Source organism: Alexandromys fortis, unplaced genomic scaffold, assembly GCF_014885135.2.
Source record: "Alexandromys fortis isolate MF-2015 unplaced genomic scaffold, M_Fortis_MF-2015_v1.1 scaffold_95, whole genome shotgun sequence".
Classification (NCBI taxonomy): Eukaryota; Metazoa; Chordata; class Mammalia; order Rodentia; family Cricetidae; genus Alexandromys; species Alexandromys fortis.
Window position 1 is genome coordinate 7,139,086 of NW_026067990.1, and position 23,989 is coordinate 7,163,074.

The window sequence follows — 23,989 nt, forward strand, 5'->3', positions numbered from 1 at the left end:
TTAGAACATCCTATGGGAGGAAGGACTGGGCACAGGAAGTGAGCACAGCCGGCACCCATTGCCACTACCATTGCTGGGGCCTCTTTTTTTAAAAAAAAATTATTATTTATATAATCTGTGTGTATGCCGAAGGCCAGAAGAGGGCACCAGACCTCATTACAGATGGTTGTGAGCCACCATGTGGTTGCTGGGAATTGAACTCAGGACCTTTGGAAGAGCAGGCAATGCTCTTAGCCTCTGAGCCATCTCTCCAGCCCCCGCTTGGGGTCTCTTAAAATAACCTCTAGGGTAGGCAAAGGGTGGATGGGTAAGAATATGAGCTTCAGGAGTTCCAACTCCACAGAGGCTCAGTATACCAGGCCAGCCTCTCCCTCTGCTCTCCCAGCTCTCAAAAGGAGACAATGGCCCAAAGCACTAGGGGGTGCAGGTAGGAAGGGCGGATGGGAAAGACACAATGGCGCATGGATCCCAGGCTCTAGAGGGCCGAAGGGAAAGGAATGAAGGAATGAGGGGAAAGCATGATTCCTTCTGAAATGGCCTCATCTAGGAGTCCCTTCCTGCCTGTGCTACCCTGCCCATGCAAGCATCATTGGTTCTTGGCTTTTGTGAAATGCAGAAATCTGGGAAACACTTTGAGGCTGTTTTTTTGTTTTTTTTTTTTTTTTTAAAAAAAAAAAGAAAAAAAACTGGACCGCGGTGGTGCTACACGTTTGTACACTGCACTGAACTAAGTATATCCTTGACGCCAGGAACAAGGTCCCCGAGTTTCTGAGGCAGCAGCATATTACACACGCGTGCTTCCCTTGGGCAGAATAATAAAAAGACAGGAGACGTATTCTTTCTATGCTGCTTTTATTTTTGTAAGGATACACTGAAACGTTAGATGGAAACAGCTAATGACAGTGTGGAAGTGAGCTGGCGGCATCTACAACCACTGCTACAGTAATATACGAATATGTATTTTCATTACATGTTTACCTTGATATCGTCTCTTTATATATGTAATATAATGGAGAATACAGTAAAGTAGGTATCCTGTGTTTCAGAGAAGCAGGAGGTGGAAAACCAGTCCTGCCTGGGGAGGATGATGACAACCCCCAACAGCCCCCGAGACCCAGCTAAACTCTTGAGGGAACGTTCTAAGAATCACAAGAAAAGGGACTTTGTGGTTTTCTTGAACACAGACAAAGAGCAGACAACTATGTCACAAGGGAATCAACTTGTCACGGCTTTAACATGTCATATTCTTGTTGATGACAGACAGCCCTGTCTGTGCCTGCTCAGCTGCCCCTCTAGAGTTTTTGTCTCTTCTATAGGATGGATTCCAAAACTGCAGGGGTGTCTGAGGAGGCTCAAATATTGTCATGCAAGTTTCCAAACCCATAAACTATTTTTACTATTAATTAAAACAAAAATTTAAAAAATGAACAAGGACAGGAGGGTTAGTTTTGTTAAGCTTCCAGAAGTCACTGTGACGATGCTCTGAAACAGGCTCGTTTCCTCAGACCTACTTACACTCTCCAAATCACCTGTGTGCTCCATGCTTCAAGGCAGGAGTGATCAGAAAACACGCCACGTGGGGAGTCAAACGTTAGTAGGGGAAAAGTCAGTTGAAAATTACAGCTAAGTTCAGAGTGTTAATTCTCTGCAAATTCGTGTTAGTCATGTGACAGCACAAAACAAGAGAAGGAAGGGCAGAGTTTTGATGAAGTTAAACCATGCATTCTGGCAAGTTCTACTGCTCACAGAAGAAGGTGAGCAGGGAGTTGGAGCAGCCGCTACAACTCTTGCGCATCAGTCATGTGATGGCATAGTGGGTCTCAGATGAGCCCTGGAAGGCCTCTCAGTGGGAGCCTTATCGCCTATGCTTCTTGCTTACATCATGAAGTGGCTACATGGTTAGCACTTTTCTGCTCTATGAGAAACATGCAGAAGAGTCTATCTAAGTTTCTGTTTTTTTCCATTGCAGCAACAGAGAAATTATTTTTGCTGCAAGGTTGCTCTTTGCTAAATCCTAATATGATCACTATGTGCCCTTAGTTGAGTAATACTGTAAAATGGGAGAAAGGACAGAAGGAGCAACTTTGAAGGTGGAAACCCACTCCTCCTCTATGGATGGTAACAGAGCGAGTGAGCAAAGGACACAAAGCATGGTTCAAATACCATTTTACAGGACAGGAGCCCCTGTCAAGTTACAGCTTTTTGGCACAGTCGGGACAATACACCTGCTCATTATGAAACACAAAGCGCTTGTTGGCCAGATTCACGGAGCATTTTTTGCAGTGGAAGCAGTAGTCGTGCCAGGATTGTCCTTCATAGGCCACCACACTGGAGCCTTTACCAAACCCTGTGGGAAAACACAAGAAAACAGAGACAACAGCTGAATGAAGACAGATGAGGAACCCAGGAGGCAGAGATAAAATGACAACTTGCCCGATCATAGAGTCGACAGGCACACAGTCAGTGTCTGCCCGGCTCTCTGCTCCCCTCTACTCGACCGCGCATTGTCTCCCACCGCGCATTGTCCCCCGCGCCGCCACTGTCCCCCGCGCCGCAGCAACCCTTCTATGGCTGTCAAGGACCTGAAAAGATGCCAGAGCTCAGCCAATGGCTTCCCTGATTTCAAGAACCCCTGTTCCCATGCCACCACCACTATAGCTCTGTGACGCGCACCGACCTCCCAGCATAACCAGTGTCTTTTAAAGTCAGGGCCATGGCATCAAAGTGGCCACCAGGAGGCAAACTTGGGCTGTTTGTGGGGTGTGCACTTACCGGGCCTCGAGGAGGAGCTGCTAAGCTTCGATTTTTTCTATAAAGAACCACCACCCACGAGGGACAAGTCCTCTCTCCACCCGGATGCCTGCCCCGGAGGTTGGCGCTGGGAAACAGGGTGAGAGGCAAGCGTTTCCCGTGGCACACTGGGGGCTTCCTAGCTTTAGAGACTGGGTGGCTCACTCTTGACACAGTCCTTTTCCCTGAGGATGGCAAAAGTCTTCTCAAATGTACATTTCAAGGCTCCCCGGGGAGATGGGAAAATTGGAGGCAAGGGAAAGGGCTCAGGGCACGTGGATCGCGGCCGCAAGATGAGGAATGAAGTGATTAGCTTTGCTTCTGATCACAAAAAGATTAAAAATACATAAAAATGACCCCGCTAGCAGGTCCCTCTGCACTAGCCTTCCACTATGGGGTGGTATAATGCCAGCTTTTAGTTTTCCAGCCTCCCTAGCCCTCCCCATTCCCTCTTTTCACCCCCTCCCTCTCCCGTCCCGGCTCTCCCACCACTAACCCCCCACCCCTTGTGCCTGCCCCACCCCCACTCAATTTCACCCCCGTGCAGCGTTTGAACTGGCATGGCTAGTTGGTCAACAGTAGTCAGGAAGTGTTCTGCATTGCAAGGGTTAATCTGGCCTGGGAGATAATCCAAACTATTTGCGGGAGGCCTTTGGGGCCACCATTGTAGGGGCATTGTCTAGGGGCCTTTGTGGATGAAACCAACGCCAGGAAATGAGAGATGGTTACCATGCACAAAAGACTAGCCTGGCAGACTTAGCAAGGACTCTTTAGCCTACCAGTGATGGGGTTCTTGCATCCAGCACACTTCTTGGCCACAAAGTTCTTGTAGCAATCCACGCAGTAATACTGGTCCTCCACAGCGGTGAAACGCTGCCCAGCCAGCTTCTTAGAGCAGGTAACACACACAAAGCACTCGGCATGCCAGGGCTGATCCTGGTAAGTGATTCCTCCAGATGTGATGGCCTAGACCAGGGAGTGTAGCACCGGGATTCAGATTCAACAACCAGGCACTGAGCTGGGTGCTTTGGTATACAGTATCTCATTTAATCACCATTACAGCCATGGGAGGCAGGTGCTATTATTATCCCCAATTTACAGATGAAGACACCAAGGCTTAGAGAAGGTCAGCTTCTTCAGAAGCCAATGAAGTAGAGGAGGCAGGGTCTCCAGAGCCAGGGCTGCCCGACTCAGAATGGAGGGGCACACGCTGATGACTAGAATCAGCTGTGGCACTGCTTTCTAACCCCAGGCTCCTCATCTGTAAAATGGGCACAATAATTCCAACGTCACAGGGCTATCATGAGGATGGAATGAGATAGTGTGTGTGTGCAAGTGCGCTGCAGATTGTCCAACACCAGGGAACAATGCTCGGTGCACAATTACCACAACATACCTTGTTGCACTTCACGCAGTGCTTGGCAAACTTGGTCTCATGGCAAGTCACACAGTAGAAGTCCTCCCCTTTAGGGAAGAAGCTTCCGGTCCCAATGACTTGCTTGCAGTTGCTGCAGGTGAAGCAGTCTTTATGCCAGATGGTGCCCTTGTACTCCACGTTCTGGTCTCCTGCAGAGGGAAGCAATCCAATAGCCACACTGACAGGCTCTGCAGGGTGCTGCATCCGCTCAGCTCCCCAGCCCTTCCCCAGAGGCGAGGGGATGCAGGCCCTGCAGTCAGTGGCCTCCCTCAACCTATCCCCCCATGTGTTACTTGCAGTCATGCCAACGGAGGGTTCTGTTACAGGTGCGGATGAGGCACCTGAACCCCCACTCCCCCACCTCCACCCTTGCAATAACTGGAGAGCGTCACTAGGAGGACTACCTAACCCCAAATGCCTGAGGGAGAAGCATGCACCCGTCACTTAGTACACCCAAAGGAGAAAAAGCTACATACTTTTCATTCTCTTGCCAGACTGTTCTTGCCAGTGTTCTTTAGTCTCCGAGTGTGTGTGTGTGTGCGAGCATATATGTGTACGCATATATACGTGTATGTATATGTGTACATATATATGCCAAAATCTCAAAAGCAGCTCACAGCAATGTTAGCCCCACCAGGACAAGCAAGCACACACCATGTCTGCCCTCAGGGTAGGAGCGGGGCCAGTACCTGCCACAATGGCCTTGAAGCACCCTTTGCACCTGGGGGAGTCCTCCCGAGTGGCGCACTTGTTGCACAGGATCTTGCCATCCTTGGACACAAAGGTCTCGCTGGCCAAGGGGTGAAGGCACTTGGCACAACGGAAGCAGGTGTCATGCCAGTAGCGATTCTTATAGTGCACCTCCTGGACATCAAGCAGAGCAGGGTGGCCACGGTGAGGGGTACTGGGGGCAGTGGCAGTAGCCTTACCATCAGACACCAGGTTCTCCAGGGCCGGGGAACTACTCACTCAGATGTCAGCCCCTTCCATGTGGGGATGCCCTGTGCTTTTAGGAGTAACAGAATACTGAAGTGTAGATGAAAGCCTCATAGCTCCCAAAGGACATAAGAGGAGAGGTAGGAGAGCCCTCAGCACAAATCTGAAATCCAAACGCTCCAAAATCTGAAGCTTTTTGAGGGTTAATAGATCCCACAAGAAGAAGAAGAAGAAAAGCACATCTGGTCTCATGTGCTGGGTCACAGGCACAACGTCAAAGCGCAACACATAGTTTATCCTGCATCCCTGGGGAAAACAAGACCCTTCCAGTACGTTTAGCTATAGCACATAAACGTCATTCCACACACAATTACTTTCAAAAAGTAACAACGATAAAAGAAAAGGAGGCCAGAGGCCATGAATTTGAGAGAAAGGGTGCAGGGGCTAGGGAATGCCCAAAGGGGCTGGAAGGAGAAAAGAAAAAGGGGGAAATGATAGGATTATATTTAATTAAAAAAAATAAAAAACATTGTATAAAATCACTTTCAAGCTATGCACACAGAAGATAAATAGAATGCGAACAAATTTTGTGTTTATACTTGGATATTGTTATCAAGATCTTTCATTAAATATGTCCAAGAATTATAAAATAAGAAAATCCAAATTCAAACACTTCTCTTGCCGAGCATTTCGATAAAAGCCATTCAACCTGTCCAACTCAAGAGCTGCAAAGGCCTTAGTGGGCCATCTAGTCCAAGGCCTATATTACTCTATTTTAAACTAGGGGGCATGAAAAGTAGCCTAGGCAGCAAAGAACCTGTCTCAAGTACTTAAGGCTGCTGTGACGAAAACTCAAAACGGTGCGCGGCGTTGCTAGCAAGGCTGCAAGAAAGCACATGAAGCCCAGCCCGCCCCGTTCCCCCTCGGGGACAATAGTTACCTTGGCATCCGCGCTTATGGGCTTGCGGCATTCCACGCAGGTGTTGGCGCAGAACTTGTCGAAGCACTTCAGGCAGCAGTGGTGGCCATCCTTCTGCACATACTTCTTCCCCTGCAAGGGGTCCCTACAGTAGTGACAGTCGAACTTCTCAGACATGGTGCCCACCTTATAGCTGGAGGGACCTGGAAAGGCAAGCAGGGAGAACAAATGGGCAAAGGGAAATACAAGGGTGCCCTGTCACAGAAGGCTCCGGAGGTTCCTGTGCACTGCTGCCATGCAGCTAGGAAAACCCTCTAGTCCTCAGGGCCTAGCTTCCACTTGAGCTTGGCTAGTTACCAAGTGCCACGACAACTGATACTTCACTATGGCTCCCAGGAAGAAAATACCTCTGATTTGAACACTAAATGCCACATGTCAAGGACCAGCGACTCCCCGCGGACATGTCAGAAATCACTCTGCTGACTCACAGAGGACACTAAGGATGGCAAGAGGACCAGTACTTATTCTAGGGTAGGATTCTGGGAGAGCCATCTGTTGTTGAACCAGGAATGGAAAGGTGAGGTGGGACAGGAAAGAAGGAAGACGACTGGGCAAGGCAACCATGAAGTATCTGTCACAGTGAGGTGACGCTTTGTGACGCAGCAAAATCAAATCTTTCTCAGGTCAAGCCAGTAAGGACTGGGCTGTTCATTGACGTATTACCTTCTGGTATGTTTGCTGCTCTAAACAGCAAAAAGTTTCAAGTTGAATCTGGAAAACTGACTTCTGCAAAGATTCAAAATAATTCCAAGGATCTCCTCCCTCCATCCCCTTCCCATGAACAAACTCCCTCAGCTATGGCCCTAGATAACCATATATAAGAGGTCTGCCAAGTTCCAGAGCCCTGCTAAGGTTTTCCGTAGCCCCTCTGCTAAGTCATTTAGTAGAGAACCCTGCCACCAGGAAGGCACCAAATTTGGGTTTCTATTAGTTTCCAATTTCTATACACATGTGCTAATTTTTCCTATCACACTTAAAAAAGGGAATTTACAGGAGTAAACAGACAGCAATTATTTGTGTTAGAAGTACAAGAACTGAAACTATCTGAACCCAAACTATTCATCCACCATGTAATTTCGAGAAAGAATGGAGGAAAGAAACGAGCAGTTCTGCTACTCAGCGCAGCTCTTCTACCCACTGAATGGCCCACACTCCTGCTTTGGGTTCCATTCCCAGTTGTTTTTTTTTTTTTTTTTAAATACAACCACATGTCCAAGTTGTTTGGATCCTGTTGCCATAGGCAACCAAATAGCAGAGAGTGAGCTAAGGAAACCACACCCTTTGTCTGGGAACCCACTTGGGCAGCTTGGGCAGAGGCTGATGAACTCTCACTCAGACCTGTCAATCTCTGCAGCCTGTCAGTCAACAAGGGAAAGCGGGCCATGAAACACACACAATGCCTGCTGCTTTCCACTGCCACCTCCCAGGATCCTCATCTCAGAGAGCTGACTCGGGAAGTAAATGAGTGACATTTCTGTACCACAACAGTTGCCTGGCACAGTTCTGTCATTGTCAAACCAATAGGGAAGAGTACCAGGGAGAGTCCCTTGTGTGCCTATGTTAGATACAAAGTGTGTCCAACAAGGAAGCCGGGCCCATCTCCTGGAGTTACTCAGCTACTTTGCGGCATCTGTTCAACTTCCTATAGCCTACAGGTACCAGTACCCATGGCCATGAGAGCCTGTGGGAAAATCACTCTCTGTTTGTTCTAGCTGGTCTCTCCCATCTCATAGAGACTCTTGTTTTCTACTCCATGTGGCAATTGTATAGCAAAGCTTTCTTGCTAAGGGCTGATTTGAGGAACCAAGCGATTCTTTAGTAAGGGTATATGCCACAACAGCCTGGTGGTACAGACCTGCAACCCCTGTTATAACCTCAGTAGACTGATACAGGACCACAGGCTCAAGGCTTGTTTGCACTATAGAGTGAGTTCAAAGCTAGCCTATACAATTTAGCGGAACTGTCATCACATGATTTTTATTTTAAAAAGTTTTAAAAGACTGAGGATACAGCTTAGTGGCAGGATCCTAGTCTAACACACACAAGTCCCGGCTTTTAATCCTTGGTACCACAAAATAAATAAAATGCAAGAGTAACTACAAGGACCCCAAATGATCAGTGGCTCCTTAGTACCAATGGCAAGGGAATAGAATTTGTACAGCACAGCACCCTGATGCAATTAGCCCTTCAGACCCTATCACCTAGGGCCACATTTGAAAAGCGATCATTCTCTCTTACTGAGTTGCCTTTTTCTTTTTTTTTTTTGTTTGTTTGTTTTTTGTTTTTCGAGACAGGGTATCTCTGTGGTTCTGGAGCCTGTCCTGGAACTAGCTCTTGTAGACCAGGCTGGTCTCGAACTCACAGAGATCCACTTGCCTCTGCCTCCTGAGTGCTGAGATTAAAGGTGTGCGCCACCACCACCCGGCTTGCCTTTTTCTTTTTACTATCGCTCTTTTAATGTCTAGAAAAGCAGTAGTGAATTCTAAATATTTCTATATCCAAGAACTCTACTGACCATGCCTAAAAGGAGCTGCCCTACCTTTTGATATTGCTGAGCTCTAATTTTATGGTTAAAATATAGGTGCTGGGGCTGGAGAGATGGCTCAGAGGTTAAGAGCATTGACTGTTGGCTGCTCTTCCAGAGGCCCAGGAGTTCAATCCCCAGTAGCCACATGGTGACTAATAACCATCTGATGCCCTCTTCTGGAGAGTAGGCATACAAACACACATAACACTGTATACATAATAAATTAATCTTTTACAAAAAATACGTGCTGATGTCACACAAAAGGAAAATATACTAGAAAAGACAGAAAATTCCCTTTCTAGCTATCTCTAGGAGTTTTGTTTTGGCTTTTCTTTGAAACAACGTCTAATTCTGTAGTCCAGGGCTGGTCTTGAACTTGTGGTGAACCTTCTAGTTTGACCTCCTAAATGGTGAAATTTTTATAGGCACGAGCCACCACAGCTAGCTGGTACCTAGAGGTTTTCAAGAGAAAGCCTAAAACACTATGGTTTATAGTGCCAGAGATGTACCCACCGAGCCTGCTTACTTTACAAGCATTTATTCTGAGCCAGTACTACTCTTTGTCACTGCTCAGTCCCATAGCTACAGAACATGACCTGCTCAGCTTCTAGGCGTGCAAACGACCAAAGAATCCACAGCTCACCAATGAACACAGAAGTATCCAGGGGCAGGGTTCCAACCTTTTGACACTGTGATATGATGTTGTCATCTACAAATGTGTTGGGCCCCATTTGTAGCTATCCTGGGATGCTATGGGTAGTCTGTGGGTAGCAGGCTGGACACGCCTGTACCAAAGTATATTGAAAATGCCCATCAATGAACACACACACACCCATATCATTCCTTTAACACGAGGTCTAAAGCATATTATGGAGACAATAGACGAGCCAACTCTTAAGTTAATGGTACCAACAAGGAAGGTCTTGTTGGGTCTCAGTGCTTTCATGTTTTTGTTTTTGGCAGTACGACTTTTTTGTTCTTTAAAACCAGGAAGACTCAGGATCACCTCAGATTCCCCAGCACAGTATGCTTCAGGCCAGACTCTGCATACAGCTGGAGCAAACAGGTTACAAAGGGACTATTTTAGGACTGATTTTTAACAGTTGACTTAAGTCATTTCTATGGGTGGAAACACCTATTCATCAAGATAAAACAGCATGTCTAGGAATGTTGGTTTTATTGCCTAATGCACAAACAAGCTGGAATACTTAAAAGTATGTTAGTAATGTCAAATTTTTAAACTTTAATAATTTTTTTATTTTATGTGCATTGGTGTTTTGCCATGGGTGTCAGATCCCCTGGAACTGGAGTTACAAACAGTTGTGAGCTGCCATGTAGGTGCTGGGAATTGAACCCTGGTCCTCTGGAAGAGCAATCAGTGCTCTTAACCACTGAGCCATCCCTCCGGCCCTAGAATAGACAGATTTTTTACATATGAGAGCTCTGTCTACAGTTATGTCTGTATGCCAGAAGAGAGATCAGATCCCATTATAGAGAGTTGTGAGCTACTATGTGGTTGCTGGGGCTTGAACTCAGGACCTCTGGAAGAGCAGCTAGAGCTCTTAACCACTGAGCCATCTCTCTAGTCCTTAATAATTTTTTGTGATAAATCTAATGGAAACTTTGGACAACCTGGATTATCCAACCTCATTTGTCTAACTGTGTAATTATAATTACTTGGTACAAAACTATTCCAAAGCCTCATAGCATGTGCTTTACTACAAAGCTGGAGAAATATATTCCTATATTCACCACACCAAAACTTCATATAAAATATGGGTAGTATGCTCAAGACTGGAACATTCACAGGAATTAAGGATGTCAAGAATCTATCTGAAAAAAAGGCAATGCCTGCACAGAGGTCCTTAAAGGAGAATATATGTCCTTAGTGGTGGGGATCATGAAAGATGGACTTACACCAGAATTCATGGGAAGAGAAAAGCTTCCAGCCCTGCCCCAGCCTCCATTAGAAATCAGGAACTCACCAAGGCCAGCTGGCCTGGGTCTGAAAAAGCCTGGGTCAAAACCCGTCTCGCTGAACATAGCAGACAAGGAGGACTACTGAGACCTCAAGAACAATGGCAACGGGTTTTTGATTCTACTGGACCTATTGGTTTCGTGGGAGCCTAGGCAGTTTCGTGGATGCTCACCTTACTAGACCTGGATGGAGGTGGGTGGTCCTTGGACTTCCCACAGGGCAGAGAACCCTGATTGCTTTTAGGGCTGACGAGGGAGGGGGACTTGACTGGGGGAGGGGAAGGGAAAGGGGAGGCGGCGGTGGGGAAGAGACAGAAATCTTTAATAAATAAAAAAAAAAAGAAATCAGCAGATGAGAAAGAAAAAAATGAACCTCTCTGCGGGGAAGGGGGGGCTCTCTCTACTCTTGCTGACCTCATACTCTTCAGTGTTTATTTCTTGAGATATCATTTTGCCTCTTTAGCAATTTGCAAGTACACGCAATGTTCAACCTTTTATACTCTACAAGCTCCCAGACACATCTGCCTTGACCTAGGGTGGTTTTAACACACCATTAAATGAAAACTTTGCTGCATGTGATTACAATGCTGCCTCCCTTATTGCCTCTTCTGAGAAGGACACTGTGTTCCAGGGTAGCTCCTCTGATGAATTTTAAACTCATGTGGCCTTCATTTGTACATGGTAGTGAGGTTTCTGTCACAGAAACTTCTACCACTGTAATAGAAGCCCAAGGACCTAGTCTGGAGCTTCTGTATAGAAATCTTTCAGTGTGCCTTGCTGGCAGATAGGTAGAGAAAGGTTGCCACTGTTAAGCTTCTAAACTTCACTGTGTGGACAGGCATTCACAATGGACTCAGATCCAATGAACTCAGCCTCTATTTCTAAGCAATATTGATTTTCCTTCTGAGAATTTTTTTTTTTGTGAACCACATTCTCTTCTGCTTTCACAGATGAAGGAACCTAATACAATGCAAAATACTATGTCCTGATTTCAAACCTCACCTCCTATTATCCTAGGGTCTCCAAATCTAAATTATACCTCCCAGTCATGTGAACTGTGATCTGATTTTTCTAAGTTATCTTTCATATAAATGTATTTAAGGTAAGTAACTCTGAATGCTTAGCTTAATCCAGTGGGAAGTGTGGCTGGGTGATCAACTGCTACCTATCTATCCTAGGTTGGCAGGCTGATTGTCTTTCTATGCCTGCTTCAAAAGACACATCATTCTTCACTTAATAAGGAAGCTTCCTATCAGGAAAAAAAATCTTTATTTATTTCCAGTGTGCCAGGAGGTGACTACAAAAACCTCAATGTCTCAACAACAAAGGATTGAAGGGGCTGGGGGCGGGGCTCAATCAGTAAAACGTCATTGTGAGAGCATAAGGAGCTGACTTTGGATAACCAACGCCCAAATAAAAAGACAGGTACAGTGGTATGTGCCTGAGGAAGAAGTGACAGGAAATTCCTAAAGCTATAATGACCAGCCAGTCTAGCTCAACTCGTCGGCTCCAGGGTCAGTGACAGATCCTGTCTCCAAATATAGGGTGGAGAGTGACTGAAACCCCAACACTGACCATACATGTGCATGAGTGTACACGCGCACGCACTCTCACACAGATGTATAAACATACAAAAGAAAAATGACCTAGCTTCAAATTTAATCATATACCCATCCAACTAACCAAGAAACAAAGTAGGAACTTGCATTTGTCCCTCAAACCAAGTAGTTAAAGTTAACATTTCAGGAGAAAGTGGGTGTCATATGGAGGCGACTTTCTTCTGTGCGCTTTGCTGGACTGCTCTAACAGCACAAACACTGAACACCACCCAGTTGGAAAACAAAGCCCAGCTTTTCCCTACTGTTTACGGCTCGGTGCAGCACATCGGTGCCATAGCAATAAATGCTGGCTTCCAAAGAAAAGGACATACTGCACTCCTGAGGACATTCAACAAACAGGGAAGGACGCCTCAGCTGATGAATAGGACACTTGTGTCACAGACATGCTAATACACCCGGAAGGGTCATCAGACATTTGAGAACACACACCTAAATACCCTCAGGGAGACGGAGCTTATGAGTCATAGCTGAAAAGCAGTCTATCAAATATCATAGAAAAATCAGCAAGGGTTATTTATTTTAGGCTTAAAAATAGAACATGAACACAATGATTCAATGTTACTAGCAATTTCTCTAGAATGCCACATTTGGTAAAAAATTAGAAGCTCTTTTGGGTAACTGATGTGCAACTAACACCATTTTAGTTTATGTCTGCTGTCGGGAGGGTTGGATATAGTATCATTAAATGAAAGTGTCTCTGCTATTCTTTCACCAAAGTCATCCTATGACCACTCTTGTTGTGCACGTCGCACGCAGCATGTCATGCTCTGTCTCTCAGATGGGAAGAAAGTTCGTGACCAGTGGCCATGGAACATCTTTTTAATTTTTCCAGCTGGGGAAAAGTGGTAGGCAGTCATTTAGTGGTCATTAAGAATACAAAATGTTCCCCTGGCTTCGCCCAGTGTTTGGCTGTGGGTCTCTGCATCTGCTCCCATCAGCTGCTGGATGAAACCTCTCTGACAACTGGGCTAGGCACCAATCTATGAGTATAGCAGAATATCATTAGGAATCATTTTATTGACTTTTTTGCCAGTCATACTTGGTGCTACGAAGCCAGGGGAACCCCACAAAAGATGGGGAAGAAGGAGTCTAGGAATCAGAGAGGTTGAGGACATCCGAAGAACATGGCCCACAGAATCAACTAAGAAGAGCTCAGAGGGGCTCACAGAGACTGAAGGGATAATCATGGACCCTGAATGGGTCTGAGCTAGGTCCTCTGCATATATCTTATGGTTGTGTAGTTTGGTGTATTTGTGGGAATCCTAACTGTAGGAGTGGGGGATTCTGACTCTCTTGAATGTTCTTGGGTCCCTTCCCTCCTACTGGGTTGCCTCATGCAGCCTTGATATGAAGGTCTGTGCCTAGTCTTATCGTAATTTGTAATGGCATATTTGGCTGATATCTCTGGGAGGCCTGCTCCCACCCCCTTTTTGGATGGGAAGTGGAGGAGGAGCGGATCTGGGAGGGAGGGAGGTGGGGGAGGAGGGACCGCGAACAGTGGAGGAAGGGGAAACCGTGGTTGGAAGGCAATGTACATAAAGAATAAAAATTAAACATTAAAAAACAGAAGAATACCGAAAGTCTGGTTTCACCCTCAGCCCAATCCTTTGGCTCCCATTCTTCAGTGATTTAAGAAAGCAGTCCATTTCGATCCCTCGCCTCTTCCCCCAACTCCCAATTTCCACTTCTGGCATTTAAAAAGGCCTGGAGTATATGAGGGCTACTGGGCAGCTGACTGGTGAAAAGAACTGTAACTGCAGGATAAAACAAAATGATCTTAACTCTCTCGAAATCCTCATCCTGGCCCTTGACTTGAAAGCAAAAGGGTAAAAGGAATTGAACTACTGTTTTAACAGATAAGAATGTTCAATGCTGAATGTGCACATTGTCCTACCTTAAAATGTCTTCTGACGTGTGCATGGACACTAAAAATGAGCCCAAATGCAAACAGCCGAACCTTCATTTTGCTCAAATGAAGCCCATTTAAGAGCAACATTGATTTTCCTTCTGTGAGAGCTTCTTTCTTTTCTATGGAACTACTTATTCTCTGCTTCTATAGACCAATGAACTTAACACAATGCACACTGTTATTTCTTGATTTGAAAAAATCATGTAACAAGTATAAACAATTGTTATAACAATTGAGGCATTATTTATTTGTATCATTTCTTATTTTATCAATTATTACTATTATTAACTAACAACTTAGGTATCGTTTTTAGGTATGCCATAAATACCAGCTATTAAAGCCGACTGTTCTGAGCGTTAATTAGTGATTACGTCTCGCAGCTGATGCGGAGTCAAATCCATTAGGACAACTGGTACAGCTGACTGTTTGGCAGATAATCACAATCTCAGGCATGTGGCAACCATGTTTGTAAAACTGTCGCTGAGGGTTACAGAGAAATCATCAAAGAGCTTTTAAACACTTAGAAACGAAGCAAGAGCTGCACATCAATAAATTAAAGTGAACTCCACTGCTTTAAAACACTGAAAAGGCCATTTCTTCAAAAAGTGTTTCTGTTGTCAAAGTATCAACAGGCAATCCCAGGTTTCAAAAAATAAAAAATAAAAAAAAAGTATAAAAGACTACCATTAGTAGTAACTTTGACCCTTAACCTCCAAGTTGGGAGACCGGACCAAGTTTTTGGTTTCTGCCCATCTATCTTACTTCATCCGCTCCAAGAAAGGGAACTGTTATTTGGGCAGAGGGAAAGAGAGCAAGAGCCACATTCTTGGGTTGGGGAGTGATCCAGCCAGCAGGCTAACTTCACAGAACTGGACTTTCATCCTCCAGCGCCTATTTCACAGGCCTCTTCTTTAGAGCCAAAAGGCTCCCCAATGGCAGACCATAAAACATGAGGAAAACCCTCGCTCACTCTTGCTCCTTATCTAGGTGGATAGGAAACTTTTCCAGTTAAGAAAAATGAATACCATATTTTCCATAACAAAGAGACCTATAACTGTTTCTTTAGAAAAATTAAGAATATTGTTCAGAAGAAAGAAAGATGTGTCAGGTCCTTCATGGATACTTTAAGTTATACATAACCCTTCTTCCCTCGCCCTATTCAATTCGCCTTTCACAAACACCTGAAGTTAGACTTCAAGCATTGTAGAGCTGAAGAGCGCCCTTATAAATGACCCAAAATTCCTAATACTGCCCCCACAAAACAAAGAAAATCAAACTTCCTTCCTCACACCATCTCTTAGTTTCATAAGATAACCTGAAAATGTACAACAAAGTTTTAAAAAGTCAAATGTCTAAACTTACTTGAGGAAGAAAACTTTCATCTTTGAAACAGCATGAGAACAAAATAGCTATCAGCTAGGATTTACTTACCGTTTACACAACACTCAAATCATTCAGTCCAAAATTATCTTTAGACAAATGACAGATTCATTGCCATAAACAACTGTCCTTCAGCTAAGAGAAAGAACAGGGAGTTTTTACCTGAGTGTCTTTGAGAAGCCATGGCTCAGAGGCCAAGTTCAGGAGCAGCACCTAGACCGGTCTTCTCTCAACCCCAGATGATAACGCTGTGCCTCATTTGTGAACATACATTTAAGGGGAGGCAGCTCACAAAAATAACCAAGAGCAGATGTCCCACCCCTCCCCTGAGATCACAACCTTAATCCCACTAGAAAATTCTTAACCATTTTAGGTGATCCAAGGGAGAAGAATAGGACCCAGTAAAAATACCACACGCTACATATAAATACCTGTGGGGCTACTCAGCATCCAAATTAGCTTCAGAGCCAGAGAGGCCACATAGAAAGTCATCCCTGTACCGGAATAAAATTTGGACTCAGCTCTGACATAGCTTAATGCTGAGCCAACCTTATTAATTCACTTTATATGCCACAGGAGCTTGCCTTTGGTCCTATAAATCATGCATTTCTGTCCTGCTAATGATGAAAGTAACTATAGGAGATGGACTTAGGCTACCGGTGTAATTTAAAGGAAGTTAGACACTACAATGAGAGAGATTTAGAGCTTAAGGACATTTAATGTCTTCCTGGCTATGTACCAGCAAACAGCGGATCACTGGAATGGGGAGCGATTGTGGCTACTCTAACCACAGCACCAGAGAGAATGGTATAGGTCCCACACGTGCACAGCCTTGCTACATCTACAGTGTAAGATGGTCTGTCTTACACTTTTTGCTTCCAGAGACAATGATAACACATGAATAGACATCAACTGTCAGGCATTATAGTAGCAGCTCCACGGACCATCATTGGCTGGATACTTGGCGATTGTGAACTGGTTCTAAGAAAAGCCTCAAAGTCTGTCTAGGACCTTTCCTTTGCCCTGGCTCCCACTTTACTGGCTTCTTTGTCGTCCCCTGCATCCTCTCAGCACAAAGTCTCTCCCAGATGTTTCTTTTCCCATCTCAAGTCTTCACTCAAGCCACTCAGAGACTGAAGTCACTGACCACCAGCACAGTTCCAACCTGGCCCATCTTGCTCCCATCCTCTCCTGCTACTCTTGCCCAATTTCCCCAATCTGATGCTCCTTCAGCTCTAAAGCCCTGCTACCAGCAGCCATCAAAGTAACTTGTCTGCTTTCGTTTTGTTTCTCACTCTTCCCTCTGTTCTATGTTGGTGACGTGATCTAGAATACAACCCAGCTCCTGGGAAGTGTTCAAAAGCTATGCCTTGAGCCGGGCGATGGTGGTGCACGCCTTTAATCCCAGCACTCGGGAGGCAGAGGCAGGCGGATCTCTGTGAGTTCAAGACCAGCCTGGTCTAGAAGAGCTAGTTCCAGGACAGGAACCAAAGCCACAGAGAAACCCTGTCTCAAAAAACAAAAAACAAACAAACAAACAAAAACAAAAAAAAGCTATGCGTTGGAATATATTAAGACAAGCCACCCGTGTCAATTATTCCTCCAAAACACAGTCCCATCTAGAATCTAAAAGGTGGCTTTGTTGCTGAGTGGTGGCGGTGCATGCCTTTAGTCCCAGCACTCACTTGGGAGGCAGAAGCAGGCAGATCTCTGAGTTTGAGACCAGCCTGGTCTATACAGTGAGTTACAGGGCAGCCAGGGCTCCACAGAGAACCCCTGTTTCAAAAAGAGTGGCTTTGGCTTTGCTATGAACTGTTAAGAGAGGTAGCAGAATTTCACTCTGGGACTGAGCCTAGGCAAGCTAAACTCAACAAGCACTAGTGTGTCTGATCACGCATGCTCCAGGCTGGGGGCTAGAGCAGTGCTTGCTTTGCTTGTCCTCACGCTCCTGCAGCATAGGGCATGCAAATATGATGTGGACAGATGGGTAAATGAGTTTCCCAGTTTTTTGAACTTGAAGCTTTCAGGGAAAAGTTACTTTCAAAGATAACTAAAATTTCTGCCTACTCTTGGTTATTTAGAGACTGGCATAAGAATAAAAAATTCAGGATGTTTATTTAAAAAAAATAAGCCTAAGAGAATGTGTACAAGGCACTGTGCTCTCTTCCACACCCTCCTAGACATTTCCTTGTTCAGGATGATTAAATTATAACAGACTGACCAGTTACAACAATACCACACCCCTAAAATCAACGTACATTCTCTACTTAGAGGAAATGCTCTTACTTTATTAGATGACTAACCTTTACAAGTCCTAAACTTATATTTTAATGAGGCATTCCTTTCAGTAGGGTCAGTGTATTTTTAAATGACCCTCTTAACAGTGCTGTGAACAACAAACTTTGTGTATCTATCTAATGCTGCCTCAGAAGACACCACTTCTAGTTTCAAGCTTGACACTGGGACATAGATTTTATAGTGACTTGGCAGCTCATTTAGGTGTTGGTTCATTTTGAAAGGCAAATAGAAATTATGGACATATGGCTTCATGAAGTTGGCAAATGTACTTGGGTCTATTTTGCCTCAAATATAAGAGAATACACAAAGACAAGAAAACTACTTTGTGATCACTAGTTAGTCAATAATGACAAGTCTGTGTGATCTGGGTGCTCAACCTACTACTGTACTTACTCCACTTGCACCACACATCAAGCATGTAACTCAGCTTTCATAAGGCACTTTGTAAGACATGACTAGGGTCTGTTTGGACACCAGCCTCCAGTGTTAATGTCAACTCTCACAAAATTAGACGTTTTACCAAACTAAAAGCATGATGGGCTATTTATTGTCAATGCTCCTGGTTAACTTACAGAACTTGATGGTAAGACCCTACTGTAGAAGATGCCGCATACCTGAGTCAGGACATGGAGAAATCAAACTAGTACTTACCCGGAAGTTCTGTCCCTACTGGCTAGCTTTAGCAATGCTGGGAGAGTACCATAAACACCACCAGAAGAGGAAAGCAGTCATCAGGCTTACCCAGCTATGAACTCTGCAAGCTACAGTGACAACTGGCCTGGTAATTAGCCCCACTGGGGCAACAGTGGTATGATGCTATAGGAGAACCCAACCACTTTAGGATTGTATTTAAGTCCCACTGCACATGATGAAACCCACATCTGGCACCATTATTGGGGCTAAGAACCTGTGGTTAGACAGGTCACAGACCATAGGAAAGAGCATACTTTATTGCTCTGCTATACGGTACAGTATTAAACTGACCTCTGATGGCTTATTATTACACCTGCGAATGAGTCCACTTTTGTACCCTCATCAGAGAAACTTCTTTTTGCAGCAGATGATGATTATCACAGAAACCCTGCAACTGGTCAAAGTATGGAGACTAAAACTGAACAATGATCAGCCCTAAACGAGACATCTCACACCGCATCCCTGTTTCCCAAGGTTCATAGATCATTGTGGAAGATGGAGCAGAAAGATTCTAAGAGCCAGGGGCCATGGATGACCACCAGGAAACAGTGTTTTCTCGGTGCAGTAGGGCATTTTCACACATGAATTCACAGCAGTCAAGACAGTATGCACAAACCCTTCGCAGGCTCTAGCCAGACAAATCCTAGCATAGAGAGGGAAGGGTGGACACCAAATCCAACCACTAACTTAAGAGCTATTGGCAACTGATAGCTGCTGGGAGAGGAAGAGTCAGTTTTCCTTGAGGATGTGGGCCCTGGAAGGTTGACCACGCTTCAGTGGAAGGTCACGCAACTAAGCAACACAAACTGTATTTAATGGGTTTAAGAAACAGACAACCAAGAGTAAAGGGGGTTGGATTTGGGAGGAGTTCAGAGAGAGAGGTAAATATAATCAAGACACATTATATAAAATTCTCAAAGAATTAAAAATGAAGATAAAAAAGAAATAAAAACATTTTACATGAGAAAAAAAAGAATTTCTCAGTAAGAACAGTTAATAAATTGTCCCATCTTGGCTCAACTGTTCAGACACTTCAGTGGTTACTTAGCTGACACCCAAACAGTCACTAACTTCACTGGTATTTGTACTGATCTTGTTATACATTAACTGCATAATATTTAACAATCTCTTCAATAATCACTGTACTGTTTTCAAAGCTGTATTGTTTGCACTGTTGGGGAAGCTGGCTGGCAGAGAGTGAACAATTCTCTTTAGCACCTATCCAAGGCTAGCCAGATTAGGGTGACTTTTTAGTTTAGTGCTTGGCATCAAATCCCTTCAGTCCCCCCTAGAGGGTAATCCTCTCAAGACCACTGACATCAGAGTTTATTACTCATCCTTGTCTTCCAACAACCCATGGGTGCATTCTATCTCCTCACTGGGATCTGTCCATCATTCTGCTGCCCCATTTCTCTTACATGGCCAACAGCTGGATCACTGTCCTACTGCTATGTACTACAAAGTGATTTGCTAGACAGAAAAACTGTTACCTGGATCAATATACAAATTATTTATATGCAAGGCAGAGCATGGTGTTACAGGAAAGATATGGTGTTAACACTATTTATCATTGACAGGAATCTTATCAAGATGGGGCCAGAAACCACTTGGTAAACATCACGGCATCTATGCCATGACTGATTCCTGAATAGTGAGGAATGTCCTGTTCAGAGAATGGGAAGGGGTCAGTCAAGACAAAGGCAGAATGTTGGTCAAGTCGTGAGAGGAATGAGGCATGCTCCAGAAGCAGGATAAAGTCTGGCTGAGAGAAGGCTGTTCGGAGCAGAGTGGCGAAGAAGTGATGCAACCAAAGCGAGAAGCAGGAAAATCAGAACACAATTGGTGCAAAGGAAGGGCAAGATCTGAGTGATGTGAGCAGTCCTAAGGGGAGATCTCAAAGGAAGAATCTAAAGGCTGGGAAGTGGCCTTGAAGGGCACGACATTTGACCAGGTAACATACATGGCAGGGCTAAATGAATATGAATACTAGCAACGGGGACAGAAAGACAAGATTAGGTAGAAGGGATTTAGAGGGCAGGAGAGAGGAGGTATTAGCTGCAGAGGAAGGGATGGAGTCAAAAGCTGACTGCCACTGAAATTCTGGGTGAGCAGGAAAATAGGGGAGACTGTGTGAGGTGGAGCCATTGTGAAAGAGTGGCACTTCATGCAGCCCTTTACAGTTGAGGTTCTTCTGAGATGGCAAGAGCAAACAGATTTTAATGGTACCTAGCATTTCAAGTCAAGAAAGACCAAATATAAGAATTCTCATACTGCAATAGAATCATAGACTCTACCTCTGAACTACCACTGGGAGGATCACACTTCAAAGTTCAAATGGGTGAAACCCAAGAGTCACACAGCAAATTCGGTGACCCACTTGGCCAATGCATCTCAAGAGCTCCTCTTTCACAGCATGACTTGTGGTCGGTCGGTCTCCTATCTTACTCCATTTTCTTTTAACTCAAGAAATTTTCCAAATTACTGAAAACTCATTAAAACAATTAAAACCACTAGACATGGCCAAAAGCAAGAACGTGATCACAACCTGGAATGGAGTCTTGGTGGTTTCATCTTGAACTTTCATATATTATTTTATTCTTTCCTACTACCAATAAATTAATCCATCCTAAGTTTCTCCCAGAATAATTTTGTCAGGCTACAAGTCCCTCCACCATTTTTCCTGAGTGAGTCTAAACACAAGATTAAAGCATCTCGTCATGTACTATGATATGATAGGATTCAATGATGAACCGTCCAGAGTATTTTTTGCCCTGTGTACTCATGCCAGAAATAAGTCCAGCAGCTTCAGCCATCTCGGGTTCCTGGCAATCTTTAAGGCTGAAGGAACCTTTGCCAAATGACATGTCCAATTTTGCAATGCCACTTCTTAAATGTCACAATTCCCAGCATACCCATGAAAGAGCAAAATGAAGGAACACTCCAGGATCACACAAGTGCTGCTTCATAACATAAGAGCCAAATGAAAACCCAGAATTCTGCTTGCCCATAGGGCCTCTGAGTCTCAGAGAAAAGACAAGAGTGTCTATGGGAAGGGGAAGACCCATGACAAATGCCATAAGATACACAAAAAGACTATAAATACCAAGGCAACTTGAAAAGTCTATTGAAGATAATTTATCTTGCAGTTCACCATGGCCTAGGGTTTCTTTATAATACTCACTCAGGGATTACAAATGAAAATGTATGCCATGCTCTTTGTTATCTGACTTTTAGAAATGTCATATCATTATTAGTAATAGTTTGTAAAGTTTCTTGTCCCCAAAGTCTGTCCTTTTCCATGTTTTTAAAGACCCTCACCAAGATACAGAAACCATCAGAACCATGTCCAATGGATTTTTTGTGACTCTCACCAGAAGTCACCATTAGAAGAACACTGAACATATGACTATCAAAGGAAGACCCTATGATAATGATATCAGACTTTACAACAAACAAAAACTAGCTAAGAATTTAGATGAGAAATAAAGAGAAAAGTGGAACAAAGAAATAAGAATCCATAAAAGTTTTAGAAGAAAATATATAAATATAGATCAAGGGAAATAAATGTCTTTATGAATCTGAGACGCTACTGGTAGGGATAAATCTTTGTCATATTTTAGGTGTTAAAATTCTCTCCTAGTCTATTTCTACCAGCCACTTGTGATGTATCTGTTTTATTTCCATGTTACCATGTGCCATGATTCAAAACACCCTTTCAATCATCCCAAGCCCTGGCAATCACTGAGTCCACCTGCTACAGGCCTTCCACGCTCCTGAGATGTGAGAGGGCTAAGCGTCCTGTGGCCTTAGTCTACCGTTCACCCAGCTGACGAATATCCTAAACGGCAAGAAGAACAGCCAATTAAAGCACCCATGCCTTTAGCCTTTCCCTGGTAGTGGGGCTGGCATCAGGGCCTTGGACATGCTGGGGACGCACTCTGCCACTGAGTTACAACCCTAGCCCTCACACCTTTATCCTTAGTGCTGACAACTATGACTGACTACTTTGATTACAAAGAGCCCACAGTTCTTCGTGAGTGCAAAGTATTTAGCCTAGTGACATATAATCCATCTTCCTTTTATTAAAAGACTATGGTGAGTATTTTACAATAATCTGCATTCCTCTGTTCAAACTGTAAGCAAAGCATACCTGTTGAACTGGATGTTGACATTGAAGAAACTCATGCGTGGTTAAGTAGGTTTGGTCAAAAGAGAATCTGAATTTAATGTGGTGGAGTGTGAAGATGACAGGAAGAGAGGCCAAAAAGTCACCCGGGAAGACCCTCTTTTGTTAAGTGCTAGAGTTAACTACTTTGATAATGGAGCCACTCTGGGTTTGTGGCAAACTGAAGAATTGCAGAGGGCTAAAGCTCACTTGGCTTCTGCCTTGTTTGCCCTACAAGTGTCTCAATCTAGACTCCACCCAAGAGAGTGGCAGCCCACAGTGACTCATGTTGAGAGCAAACAAGAACAACTCTCTATGGGAAGAGCTTCAGTGCCAGCCAGGCACTATTTGTGACAACTGATCTACTGATCTTGGTGTGTGGTCTACCAACAGATTATTGCCCCAATGGGTAGCTTGTCTTCCCTGACAGCCAGTCTATATATGATGAGAACAGAAATTTTGGAAGGACTGTTCCTCGTACCCAGTCAAGATGATTCCAACTAGAGGTCTTACTCATTACAACACAAAGCCTAAGAATTAAGTTTGTAGCAAGTGATGATCATGGTCCCTTATCTTTGCTAATTATCAATAGAGACTAATTTGGGTCACTAATCCTGAGCGGGGAATGAAACATGATGGATTCTCTCATGCAACAGCAAGAGACTAGTTGACAAGACCATAAACTCTAGTTAACTCCAAATTTGTAGTCGACACTAAGTTACAAGATAGAAAGACTAGGCTGAAGGGGGAACAAGAGGAAGCAGACACTTAAGGACAAGAGTAGTTTCAAATCTCCCAGAGTCAAGCACTGTGTTCTCTATGGCAGTTAGCAAGTACATTGAAGAGAAGGATGAGAACACAAGAGTCAGCACACGGGCCTCACAGAAAGGAGGGCAGCAGAGCTGAAGATAGAACTCAGTAGAACACAGGCCTACACACAGGCAAGGCCCTGGGTATAGTCCATTAGGACATCCCAAAAAGGATCTTAACTAGGTCTACCGTAGCAGAAGCTAGTAAAGGACATATGCTTGGGAAGACTGACACGTTAACCTCAATTCCAGCCCATCTGGTTTCCTAAACTTTTGTTTTACATATGCGAATACTTTTTCTGTATGGATGTTATGTCTATCATGTGCTAGTCTGGTACCTGTGGAGGTCAGAACATGCCATCAGAACATAGTTCTGATGTTACAGACAGTTGAGAACCACCATGCAGATGCTTGGAATGAGCCCCAGGTCTTCTGCAAAAACAGAGAACTCTCTCAACTCAAGGATTACCTTGCCAGACCCATTTCATCT

General features: G+C 44.4%; 1 protein-coding gene across 5 annotated transcripts in view; it reads right to left on the reverse strand.

Moving 5' to 3' along the window:
- Positions 1–835: 835 nt before the first annotated feature.
- Fhl1 (four and a half LIM domains 1) overlaps positions 836–23,989 on the reverse strand; it is a 62,267-nt gene continuing 39,113 nt past the window's right edge. For 2 of the 5 annotated variants that reach the window (XM_050159673.1, XM_050159674.1), the window contains exons 3-8: positions 6,084–6,265; positions 4,897–5,071; positions 4,187–4,356; positions 3,570–3,756; positions 2,773–2,975; positions 836–2,347 (exon numbers count right to left, since the gene is read on the reverse strand). In XM_050159673.1, coding sequence (XP_050015630.1) covers positions 2,264–2,347; positions 2,773–2,975; positions 3,570–3,756; positions 4,187–4,356; positions 4,897–5,071; positions 6,084–6,239 — 975 coding nt within the window. In that variant the 5' untranslated portion in view covers positions 6,240–6,265 and the 3' untranslated portion in view covers positions 836–2,263. Of the gene's footprint in view, positions 2,348–2,772; positions 2,976–3,569; positions 3,757–4,186; positions 4,357–4,896; positions 5,072–6,083; positions 6,266–15,696; positions 15,835–23,989 lie in introns of those variants that run through there. The other 3 variants (XM_050159671.1, XM_050159675.1, XM_050159676.1) reach the window with 3 other exon arrangements.